An 11,969-nucleotide genomic window follows, 5' to 3' on the forward strand; every position below is an offset into this window, starting at 1 on the left:
CTAGTTTCATTTTTATGTGGTTGTCAAGTTTTCCCAACATTTGTTGAAGAGACTTTTCTTGCTCCATTGTATGTTCTTGGCTCCTTTGGCATAAATTAAATTAGCTGTGTCTCTCTCTATATATATGGGCTTATTTCTGGGCTCTCAGTTCATCCATCTATTTGTTTTTTGTTTCAGTACCATGCTGTTTGATTAATATTGTTTGGTAGTATAAAGTCAAGGAGCTTATCTCCATTTTTTTCTTTTTTTTCCTCAGAAATATTTTTGTTATTTGGGGTTGTTTGCAATTCCAAATAAATTTAAGAATTTTTTGCTCTATTTCTGTGAAGAATGCCTTTGGAATTTTGATAGGGTGTACATTAATTATGAATATTACTTCAGGTAATGTGGCCATTTTAATGATGTGAATTCTTCCAACTCCTGAGCACAAAGTCTTCCCATTTCTGCTATCTTTAATTTCTTAGTTTTAGGTGTACATATTTTTCACCTCCTTGGTGAAATTTATTCCAAGATATCCTTTATGTGCCAGGTTAATTTTTTTAATTTTGTCTTGATGGAAGCTGAGTGCTTCCTAATAGCCTGTTTTGTTTCAAAACATTTTATTTGCTTGCAGACTGCCACTGGAGACACCATAGTCTCATCCAAGTCCAGTGCATTAGCTGCTGCTCGTCGAGCCGAAAGGGAGGGAGAAAAGAAGCATAAACAAAACAATGAAGCTGAGAGACTTTTATTGGCTGGAGTGGAGATTCCAGAACCTGTTTTCTTCTGTACCATAGAACCCCCATCAGTGGCTAAGCAGCCAGGTAAAAATAGTCTTGGTGTGTCAGTTAGTATTCTGATTAGTTATATAAACATTGTATCTTCAAAAGATTCCTTAAGTGGTTGTGTTCAGTTTTATCAGTATTTGTTGGTAAGTATTTCTTGTGATTGGTCGAGTTTATTTAAGATGTTTTGACTTTTACAAACTCCTTTCATTTTTTCTTGTCTCATATATTAGCCATTTTTCTCATATTCTTCCTTACTCTTATGGTGCTATCTTAGAATTCTAAGTCATTGATGTCAGGACTCTTCTTCCCATTAGATTTCATAGTAACCAATTCATAACTTACTCAGTTTCTCATCATAATTTATAAAAACTACTTTTTCTTGTTTTCTAGCTCAACCTCCATAATTTGGTGGACAAAAAATACACACAGATACATGCACACACATCTTATAGCTAATATTGTTTGATTTTTTTGAGTGTTATACAGTTTACTCTTTAACATATTTGCTCAAACTTTCAGTGGCTTCTCATTACACCACAAACCCAAACTCCTTAATATGGTACATAAAACTCATGCTTCCAGCTGTATCACTTCCAGTTAGATTTGGTTACATACAGTAGAAAAACCCAAGTAACAGTTGCTTTAATAACAAAAGTTTATATCTCCCTCTTGCGATGTATGCCTTCATTTGGCAGTCTAGGGGTTACAGGATGCTTCACAATGTCATCAGCCATCAGTCCAGTCTTTCTACCCTGGTCTCTCTGATACATAGCACCTAGTCTTAGTCAACTCAAAATGGCTGCTGGAATCCTGGTATCACATTTGAGTCCTTGACAGAAGTAAGGAGTGAGGGGAGGGGAGACAGAATACCCAATCTCAAGTTACCTCCCATCACTATTTTATCACCTTCCTATTCTCTACAAAGCATTTATGGCTGTTAGAAATTTTTTTTTATATATAATTTGCCTATACACCTATTTCCCACTAGAACATATGCTACATTATATAAAAAATGAAATGTAAAGATAAATTATTATTTATTCTCTAGATTTGGATCATGCATTGAAATGCCTTCAGCGTGAAGATCCCAGTTTGAAAGTGAGGCTAGATCCTGACTCTGGACAGGTAGGCATATTATTACTTAATCGCAGAAATCTTTCAATAATAGTATGTTTGTGTGCTTACATAAATCTAAAACACTGCCTGAAAAAGCTTTGTTTTGGTTCTTACAAAATTAATTTCTGATTAGTATAGTGATCGTCAAGCTAAATAGACAAATTCCCCTTAATTCCTTAATATAATTATACTTCATGTAAGTAAACTATTCCTCAATATCTTGACCTTTCAAAGACAGCCTTTTTGAAATTTGGAAATAAGAGCCTTGAGCCTTTTACCAAGGCATAGAAGCAGCATGCCAAAAGGAGGACGTAAAGGTACTTTTAAAGACAGTAATACACAGACTGTAAACTATCACCCATCACTCCTCTAATAACGTGGAAGGAGATTAGAGTTCTAAAGTAGTTATAGAACTGTGGTGTATTTTATAGCACAGTAGAACAGATGTATGTTCTGAATCTTTTTTTTTTCCAGAAGGCAATGCAAAGTTTATATAAGATTTTGGTGAAAGTTCCTTTAATATATTATAAATCTGTCTTTAAAAAGGATAACTTGATTGAGTTACTCTGAAAAATACTACTTTCTTTTCCCAAATGCTGGCTAAATTAGGTAGTAATTAAGTTTAATCCTGAAAGCTACAACAATAGCAATTGTAATTCAACTATAATGGAATAAGGTGGGAATGATTTTTAATTCACTTATAGTTACTAATCTAGTCAGAAAATTTAAAAATAGTGTTTGGATGTAGAAACTAAAAACATTGTAAAAGAAACTCATTTGTAATTAACAATAATATACATTGATATTATGCCTTTATATACTGTTTGTCATAAAACATAATTTTTTTCCCCTTGATCTTTATTTCTTCATCTTTTAACCAGACTGTCCTGTGTGGTATGGGGGAGTTACATATTGAGATTATTCATGACCGAATCAAAAGGGAATATGGACTGGAAACCTATCTAGGACCTCTCCAGGTGGCATACCGAGAGACCATCCTAAATTCAGTTCATGCCACAGGTAAGAAGTAAACTATTAATTCACTGTTTTCATTTCCTCCTCCTCCCCTTCCTCTTCTCCCCCAAGTTGTTTTCTGAATTACTTAGTTAAATGTAAAAGCAGGGTTTCCATTGGGTACAGATTTTATGTATGTTTTCTTTTTTAGGATTTTTTGTGTTTTGTCTTAAACACAGTCCCATTCCATTACCACTCATTACATCTCCTGGATGAACCACTTATCAATAAGCTATTGAAGTAGATGGCTCATCCCAGTTCTCACTACCGGAGTAAGCATAAGAATTTGAAGGTGATGAGTTATTTTTACTATATAAAATAAGAGAAAAATAACTTCCCATTAAATGATACTCCTATGCTGAGGGTATTTTGCGAAAGTACAATTTTTATATTTTTGTCCCCAAATTCATGATTTTCCTACGTCTGATAGTTTCAATTTGGTTCCCTTAAGGAAAAGAAAATGATGATTATGACTATTCCCCCCTCAAAGGAGTACATAAACATGGACAGGCTTGTGAAAAAATTGAGAGAAAAGATGTTTAGGATAACTATGTATATTCATGCAACTCCATGATCTGTCAAAAGGTCAGTTGGTTACTTTTCACTAAAACTTGCAAATCTCTAAACAGGTGGAATATAAGAGCAAATGACACCAAATAAACTTGGTATTATTAAAATTAAAAATTTGTTAGACTATACTATAAAAAGGCAAAAAGATATACTGAGAGATTAGTGTCCAGGATATGTACGAACTTCTACAAATCAGTAAAACCATGACAACTGAGTTGAAGGTGAGCAAAAAAAGATTAAACAGGTTTTCACAAAAGAGGCCACCTAAAGGCCCATGAACATTAGTTTCAGTACTGATTAGGATTATGTAAGTTAAAAGTACAAGGTACTACAGGCATACCTAGTTTTTTTTGTGTTTTGCTTTATTTCCTTCACAGAAACATTTTTTTTATGAAACCCTCCATAGTAAAAAGAGTACAATTTATAGCTCAGATTATGGTTAGCATTTTTTAGCTATAAAGTATTTTTTAATTGAGGTATAAACTTCAGTTTTTCAGACATAATGCTATGACATATTAATAGACTATAGTATCAATATAACTTATAGGTACTGAGAAACCAAAAAATTCATGTGACTTGTTTATGGCAGTATTTTTTAGTGGTGGTCTAAAATTGAACCAGCAATATCTCTGAAGTGTGCCTGTATTTTACCCCAACAGAATTGGCAAGAATTAAAATCTGACAATGCCAATTGTTGGTGAGATGAAATTTCTATAAAAATTTCAAGTGGGATGTAAATTATATATCCACTATGAAAACATTTTGGCAACTTTCTTGTGAAATTGGCCATGTGTCAACCTTAGTACTTAGCAATACCACTCCTAGATACAGTCTAGAGAAACTCACAGGTGCACTGGGAGACAGGTATAAAGCTCTTCTGTAACAGAAGAAAACTGTTAAGTAGAAAAATGCTCAAATATATGTGGCCAGAATGATGGATCAGTTGTATTGTTGCTACAAGGAATAAAAGAATAAACTACATCAATAGGCATCAGAATAGAATATCCAGATGATGATCCCCATCTTGTGAAGCTAGAAAAGCAAGTTACAGGGTATATGTAACAAATTTAAAATAAAGGAGACGTACACTTTCTTGCCTTACTTAACAATGGGAATGCATCAAGTGATTTCATTGTTGTGCGAATAGCATCGAGTATTACACAGACCTAGATGGTGTAGCCTATCACACATTTGGGCTACACGGAACAGCTTTTTGGAACCACTGTGTATACGCAGTGAATGCATAAGTGAATAGGGATACGTGCATGTGTGAGATAACTAAAAAAATCATAAAAGTGAATAAATATGATGTGATAGTGGTTACTTCAGAAAGCACTAAGTTACTGCCATAAATATAGCAGTTATATTTTAATAAAATATTGGAGATTAGTGGCAGCTATCGATTATTAGCAAATGAGAGATGCTGCTTTCTATCTTACCAAAACATTTTTGGGAAAGAAATTTATAAATTTGGGGGAAAGAAATTACAAATACTAAGTATATAAAATATTCTGGAGATTATGAAATTTAAGTTTATGGATTAAGGGTTAAGAGCCTTTTAATTTTCTCTAGATTACCTGCTGTACTCTAAATGTTTTACCTGTAAATGAAAATTTTATAATTAAAAGAATTTCAGTCACTTAAGAGATGTTTCAAGAAAAATTATAATCTGCATGTCAATTTGTGGGTTCTTCTTCCTTGGCACATCTTAACACTAAAGCAATATTAATAGGTAATTACAGCAGATCTTTAATACTATACCTATCATTAATAGTTTTCCTGCTTTGTTGTCTACCAGACTTTTAAACTGTTGATTGTAATTTTGCTAACTGTGACCCTTTGACATCTTTGCAGAACAAATCTCTAAGGTATTGTATTTGATTTGTTTGCAGATACCTTAGATAGAACTTTAGGAGACAGGCGGCATCTTGTGACTGTAGAACTGGAATCAAAGCCAATTGAAACCTCATCTGTTATGCCAGTTATTGAATATGCTGAAAGTGTTAGTGAAGACCTTTTGAAGGCCTCTCAAGAGGCCATTGAAAATGGAATTCACAGTGCATGCCTTCAAGGTGAGGTTCAAATAAGAAAGAGTAAACTTAGTATCACACTTAACCATTTAATCATTGCTAATATTAGATTGTCTTTTTTTCTCCCTTTCTCTTCCAATATGTTATATATCTTTTACAGTTCTCTCATAGTCCTTGCATATTCTATTCTGGATTTCTTTTTAGTCTTCTGTTTGTTTTTCAGTCTTGGAGATTTCTATTGATAAATCTGCTAGTTTGGAGGCTTTTTCCTTACCAGTGCTCAGTCTACCTTTATGTCAATCAAAGACATCTTTCATTTCTGTTAATGTTTTGTTATCTCAAGCATTTCTTTTTTGGTTCTTTCCTAAGACTTCTGTCTCTCAGGTTTTATTACTTATCTGTTCCTGCATGCTGTCTACTTTGTCTAGTAGTGTCCTCAGTATATCAATCATAGTTGTTTTCCATTCCCAATCTGATCATTCCAGATCCCTGATGCTGGATCTGTCTAGTCAATTTATGCTTTTTGCTTTTTAGTATCTCTTGTAATTTTTTTCTTGATAGCCATGTTGATAAATGATGTACCAGCAGGTAAAAGAAGATATGTCAGTAGGCAGTGGTGAGGTATGGGAGTAGTGGAAGTCTTCTATAGGTTATGATTAGGTCTCATTTTTTTAATTTATGCATACAAGAACTGGGGTGTAGGCCAGAGGTGCGGGTGGTGAAAGGATCCACCAGAGACAGAGTGGGGGGCAGAATAGGCAGATCTACTGAAAGCCACTGCTAATGGGGGCAGCGGGCACAAGAGGAGAGGTCTGCTGCGCCATGTGGGTCAGCTCTCTGCCTGGGGATGGAACTCTTGCTGCAGTGACTTGCAATAGCTTGTTAGCACAGAGACTAACTCCTGTGCCACCAGGGAGGCCCTAGGTCTCATTCTTAGAGTGAGCCAGTGCATCTGATCTGGGAAGAGCACAAATGTTTTTTTCCTACCCTCTAAGGAGGAACAACATGGTTAGAGTGGGCTGGAGTTGGGTATTGCCCCAGGCTAGTTAGGCTCAGCTAGTACCCCTGACATTCAGGCTCCAGTTAACTGGCTTTTCCTGAGGGTAGGTCAGAGAGCTCTGGAGGATTTCAGAATGATTTCTTTTTCCTTCTCCCTGCTGGAAGCACAAGATTTCCCCCTATTTAGTGTGAGAACCTAACTGAGCTCCTAGAGGTCCATCTCATAAAATTGTGGGGCTCCCTTATAACTGGGCCTCCCTGGAATTTTTAATTCAAACTAGCCCACATCCAACCTGCAGCAGCTCAGCAATTACAGTTGGTTTTCCTATCCCAGCACTGTTTCCTAGGGAGGTTTCTGCATATGAGTTCTGTGCTCCAGAAAGTGTGACTCTGTTTGTGTCTGTTGTGGATCCAAGGAAGAATTGTTGATTTTTCAGCCTGTTTCGCTTTTTATTTGTTGTTAGGACAGAGTGACAACTTATATGTGGAACTGGAAACCAGAAGTCTTCTATCTTTACATTTCTCAGTTACTCCTCACTATGTATTGAGTCTAATACATTTTCCCTTGCTAGGACCACTGCTTGGATCCCCAGTTCAAGATGTGGCAATTACTTTACATTCACTGATAATTCATCCTGGTACTTCCACAACTATGATTTCTGCCTGTGTCTCAAGATGTGTACAGAAGGTATAGAATTATCCTAATCCCTTTTGCTTTAAGGTGGCTCACTTGACAATAATGCAGGAGGTGATCCTGCAGACAGCTGTGCTTGCAGTGCCTGAACTGTTTTTATCTTCTGAGCCTTATAGTTTTGACATTGGAAAATTTTTGATTTCTTAATCACCACGGTTTTATTTGAAAGAGGATCTTAGAAATTACTGTCTAACAAAGATTGCCAGAACATAATCTCAGATTTTGACAGAGGCACTTTTCCTTACTGGCATCTTATGTGTTCCTACCCTGGACATACACCCATTAGAGGCAAGCTTGCTAGGTTTAAGTAGAGGAAACTTCTGGGGACAGCTTGGCCTAAGATGGGCTATATTCTAAAGGACATTGAAGATATAAGACTAGTTATAATATTGGAATTCCTGTTTATTCAGGTAAGATTATTTTAATCAAGGATCATGAAAATCAGCAGATTCAGAATAGGCATCTTCTCTTTTTAAGGCATCAAGCAATCTGATACACTTGTGGAAGCCTTGGGATATGTGTTGCCCCAGTTACATACCAGAGCTGGGTTAACCCCAGGGCCTGGTGTGCTGAGTGCTGATCCCAGGCACTCGGTGTGGAAATACTCTAGTTTTCCAGGGGATTGATTCTGCATTAAAATGTTTGTCATTGTAGCCATTTTTTAATATTTTTGGATGGCATTTGAGATCTGATTTTCTGTAGTTGTATTTGAATCCATGAAGATAATGTAAATACCCTAAAACCCAGGCTTTAAAAGGCTGAGTTCAAGTTAATACTTTCTGAAGTAATTAAAGGCTCTTCCGAAATTGGTTTTAGTATTGGGGGAAAAAAACCTGAAAGACAATGTAATGTTTCTAAATTAATTCCAAGCCCCAGTATATTGGCCAGTCCTTCAAAATCTAATCTGCTTTCTAAAAGTAAAATCTGAGTTGATTAGTGATAAGATTATGCTTGCATAAGGAATAACGGACTTCATGTAAACTTTAATTTTAAATCATTACTTTAAATATTCCTAACAAAGTACTCCAGCTTATCTTGTGAGAAGCAGCTCCTCTCTGCTTATGAGAAATTAACAATATATGAATAAATTAATATATTTATGGAATCATTCAGGTTATGCTCAATGTGCATTGGGCACCGAGAAGGACCCAAATAAGGAGGCATTGGTTCTTCTTGACATAGAGGAGCTTATGATTATAAAGGTAATTAATTGTAGCCATAGGATAGCCAAGGTATTAGATACAATGAGCTGAAAACCATAAAAGCCGAGGAGGTGGCAACTGGGCAAGACCCTTAGAAGTTCATATTTGAACTGAGGTGATTTGGGGACAGTTGGTGGGGGAGGCTATTCCAGGCAAGGGATTACAGAATCCTTTTAGTGATGGTATCAGATGAAGGCAGGATAGTAGTGAAAAATAGTGTTAGAAAAGTAAAATAGAGTCAAATTGTAGTGAAACCTTTAATAACTATATTTAGGAGTTTTACATTTAGGAGATTTGTTTGGAGAACAATGGCGAACAAAGTTTTTGAGAAGTACAATATAATCATTAAAATGGAGGTATCGGAGTAAGGAAGAGCTAGTTCAGGACAGGGCATGGTTTAGTTCTCAGCTGGAATAGTAGCACCAGGAATGAAAATCTTGCAGCGTACTTGGGGGTTAGGGAATCAAAGGTGCACATCCAGGTGAACTGAAGAATAGTGGTATCGTCAACAGAAATAGGAAAGAACAGTGTTTGGAAAAGAAATTCATTTGGGGCATATTGAGTAGCTGTAGGATATTCAGACACTATCCCAAAGCAGGATACAGGCTGGAGCACTTGAAGTTGTTGAAGAGGCCAGATGTTTTTGAAGCTTTGCAAGTAGGTAATAGTTCCAGTGGAAAGATTGTGAAAGAAAAGAGGACTGAGATGTCTTCATGAACACAGTAAGTCCTTCTTAGTAGTCCCACAGAATTCAGTCCTCTTCTTAAAGCAGCACAAAGGTTTTAAGAATTGCAAAAATACAGAGGATATGTGGCCCTCCCCAGTGGCGCCAGGGGTTAAGATGCAACCTGTGAAGCTGTTCACAGCCACGGTAGCATGAGTTCGATCCCCCCGCCTGCCAGGGAGTAGCCCACATGTTGCAGCAGACCTCTCCTGTCTCACCCGCTGCTCCCCTCAGCAGTATACTTCGGTCAGTCTGCCTGTTCTGTTCCCCACTCTGTCTCTGGTGGATCCTCTCACCCACCACACCTCTGGCCTGTACCCCAGCTCTTGTATACATAAGTAATAAATCTTTTTTAAAAAAATATAGAGGATATGTTAGGTGTTTGTTGTTGACTCATTTTTTTAAGTAGTATTTTCACTCAAAAGAAGGACTGAAATGCAATTTCTAGAGTTGTCATGTTAATTATTTTAAAGGCTTACTAAGCTATGAAGAATGGAGACATTGTTTTTATTACATATATGTATTGTTGAAATTTCTGTGATAGAGAATATACCCTTGGTTTTACTAATATGGCTGCTTTTCATGACTGAGAGGAGGCAGAAGTGAAATATTAGGCACAGAAAGGCTGGAGGTCCAGAACCATTGCTTGAGAGTATAGGCAATAACTCCCTCACAAAGGCCTTCATAGTAATGAGAAGTGAGTCATGGGGATGCAAGCAGAAAGGTTATCATCCAAAACCAGATAAGGATGAGAGTACATTCTGGAACCCTAGTTCTCTTACTTAGTTTCCATTGTTATATCCCACCTGATAACCAGAATCTTAAATTTGTAGAGACTTGTTTTGTGAATTCTGATAGGCAGAAGTTGGATGGCTTTTTACAATCAAACTTAAGGTGCTTATTTTAACTCCATCCAAAACCTATTTACCATTTTATGTGATACAGATGGTGTCAGATTGGAACCTTCATAAGTTTTCCTTATATTGCTGCTACTTCTCAGTTTTCTACTTTTACCTTGCCCTGTCCTGTTTAGATGTGTATGTGCTTCTTGGACTCTGAAATCTAAAATTCTGGACAGATAACTCCATTTTAACTAGAGAATGTGTTTCTACTACCTACAACCTTATATTAATTTTTTAAACTCTTAAATCCTTCCTTGATTCCCTGATATATGGCACTAACGATATAGGCATGAGGAACAAAACAGTTTAAATAGAAGTAATTCTTTGATTGAAATGTGAAAGCCGTTTTGTTTGTCTTTGGAAGCATGTCCATGAGTGCTAACTCAGCACCCTCTTTCAACATATCTTACAAGAGGCTTCAGACATACTGTTGAACCATATGTACAAGTGAATATCAAAGTTTTTAACTGCTTATAAAATGTTATATTCAGACAAAATTAAAGTGGGTGTGTCTTTTTAACTAGAGCTCTAGGTTTAAGTATAGATTTTTTTTATTAATCTTACTTTTTTCTGACAGATATTTAATTCCAATTTAGGAAACAGTGATTCACATTCCTTAATTTCTTTAGGCTTTGAAGAAAGCTGATAAGCAAGTTTTAGAGCCCCTGATGAAGCTTGAGGTTACAGTGCCCGGAGATTACCTCAGCCCTGTCCTGGCAGATCTGGCACAAAGAAGAGGAAACATTCAGGAAATTCAGACTCGTCAGGACAACAAAGTTGTTATTGGATTTGTTCCCTTAGCAGAAATTATGGTAGGTACTTTGAAATTTAAGTATTTCTTAATACAGGGGGTAGATCCTGAGCAAGAACAATCAGTAGCACCTGAAAGAAGCATCAGAACTTTGATGTAGAGGGTGCATGTAAAGTTTCAACCATCAAGAACTGTTAGGACTTAAGTTTAAAATTGTTGGGAAATCTAGAGATTAATGGCAGTGCAGGGAGGGTCATTTCTAGTCCTCCGTCAAGTCATGCTGTCCCAAAACGTGGCACCAGCCTCTGTAACTATTTTTTCCCTTTCCAAGCCCTTCTACTGTTTTGAGTTTTGAGGCTTATGTCTGACCCGCCTCTTCTGCTCAAGGATAGTACTGCAGAGCCAGGAGAGTGGTGGGAAGGGCAGTGTTATCTTACCCAAAGCTGGGACCAGGGAGGACATCTGAAGCATGCCTACACACTGCTTTCTGGCATCCACAATATTTCTATACCCATTGCTTCCTGAAAAAATGGTTAAATGATATGTTTGAAACATCATCTTTCCTCATAGTGGTCAAAAGATAAGCAGCAAAAACAGAAGCTTGAGATTTGATAACTGATTTAAATTATTTTGATCAGGGTTACTCAACTGTGCTTCGAACATTAACATCAGGCTCAGCTACTTTTGCCTTAGAATTGTCTAATTATCAAGCCATGAACCCTCAAGATCAAAGTACACTGCTGAACCAGAGAAGTGGTTTGACCTATGTGCCTTAGCTCTTTGGAAATGGAGAGAAATTCAGGAGCGCCTACTTCATTTTCAGTAAGAATTTTTATTGCTTTCTTCATGGGGCAAATTACTGTTTCACTGTGTTCAAAGAACTAGATGTAACTTGAAAACTAACAATGACACTGGAGCTGCCCATCCTACTTTACGTCATAGGTACATCAACATCAAAGCATATTTCCTGATCCATAAAGTTACTACTTTCAGTAGTTAATGTATTCCAAAGGGCTGAGCCTTAAGTGATACCACATGGTTTTTGAGTTTTTTAAGCTTCTTTCAAGATACCAATCTTCTGTATGAAATGTATAAGAAAAAATGTTCAATCAATAAAAATATTTATTCATAAACAGCTTACATGATTTCAGAATCAAGTTGACTATAGTACAGATGGCTGTGGAGTTTTTTCTCCCTCCT

The 11,969-nt window shown here is 36.5% G+C and overlaps 1 protein-coding gene across 1 annotated transcript in view; it reads left to right on the plus strand.

The window, feature by feature from the left end:
- GFM2 (GTP dependent ribosome recycling factor mitochondrial 2) overlaps positions 1–11,545 on the plus strand; it is a gene marked incomplete at its 3' end in the record, with an annotated part of 34,774 nt that extends 23,229 nt beyond the window's left edge. Inside the window, exons 14-20 of the mRNA XM_084232936.1 lie at positions 614–803; positions 1,816–1,892; positions 2,765–2,903; positions 5,360–5,539; positions 7,069–7,184; positions 10,648–10,830; positions 11,408–11,545. Coding sequence (XP_084089062.1) covers positions 614–803; positions 1,816–1,892; positions 2,765–2,903; positions 5,360–5,539; positions 7,069–7,184; positions 10,648–10,830; positions 11,408–11,545 — 1,023 coding nt within the window. The remainder of the gene's footprint in view (positions 1–613; positions 804–1,815; positions 1,893–2,764; positions 2,904–5,359; positions 5,540–7,068; positions 7,185–10,647; positions 10,831–11,407) is intronic.
- Positions 11,546–11,969: the final 424 nt, after the last annotated feature.

Source organism: Talpa europaea (genome assembly GCF_964194135.1).
Source record: "Talpa europaea genome assembly, chromosome: 5".
Lineage (NCBI taxonomy): Eukaryota > Metazoa > Chordata > Mammalia > Eulipotyphla > Talpidae > Talpa > Talpa europaea.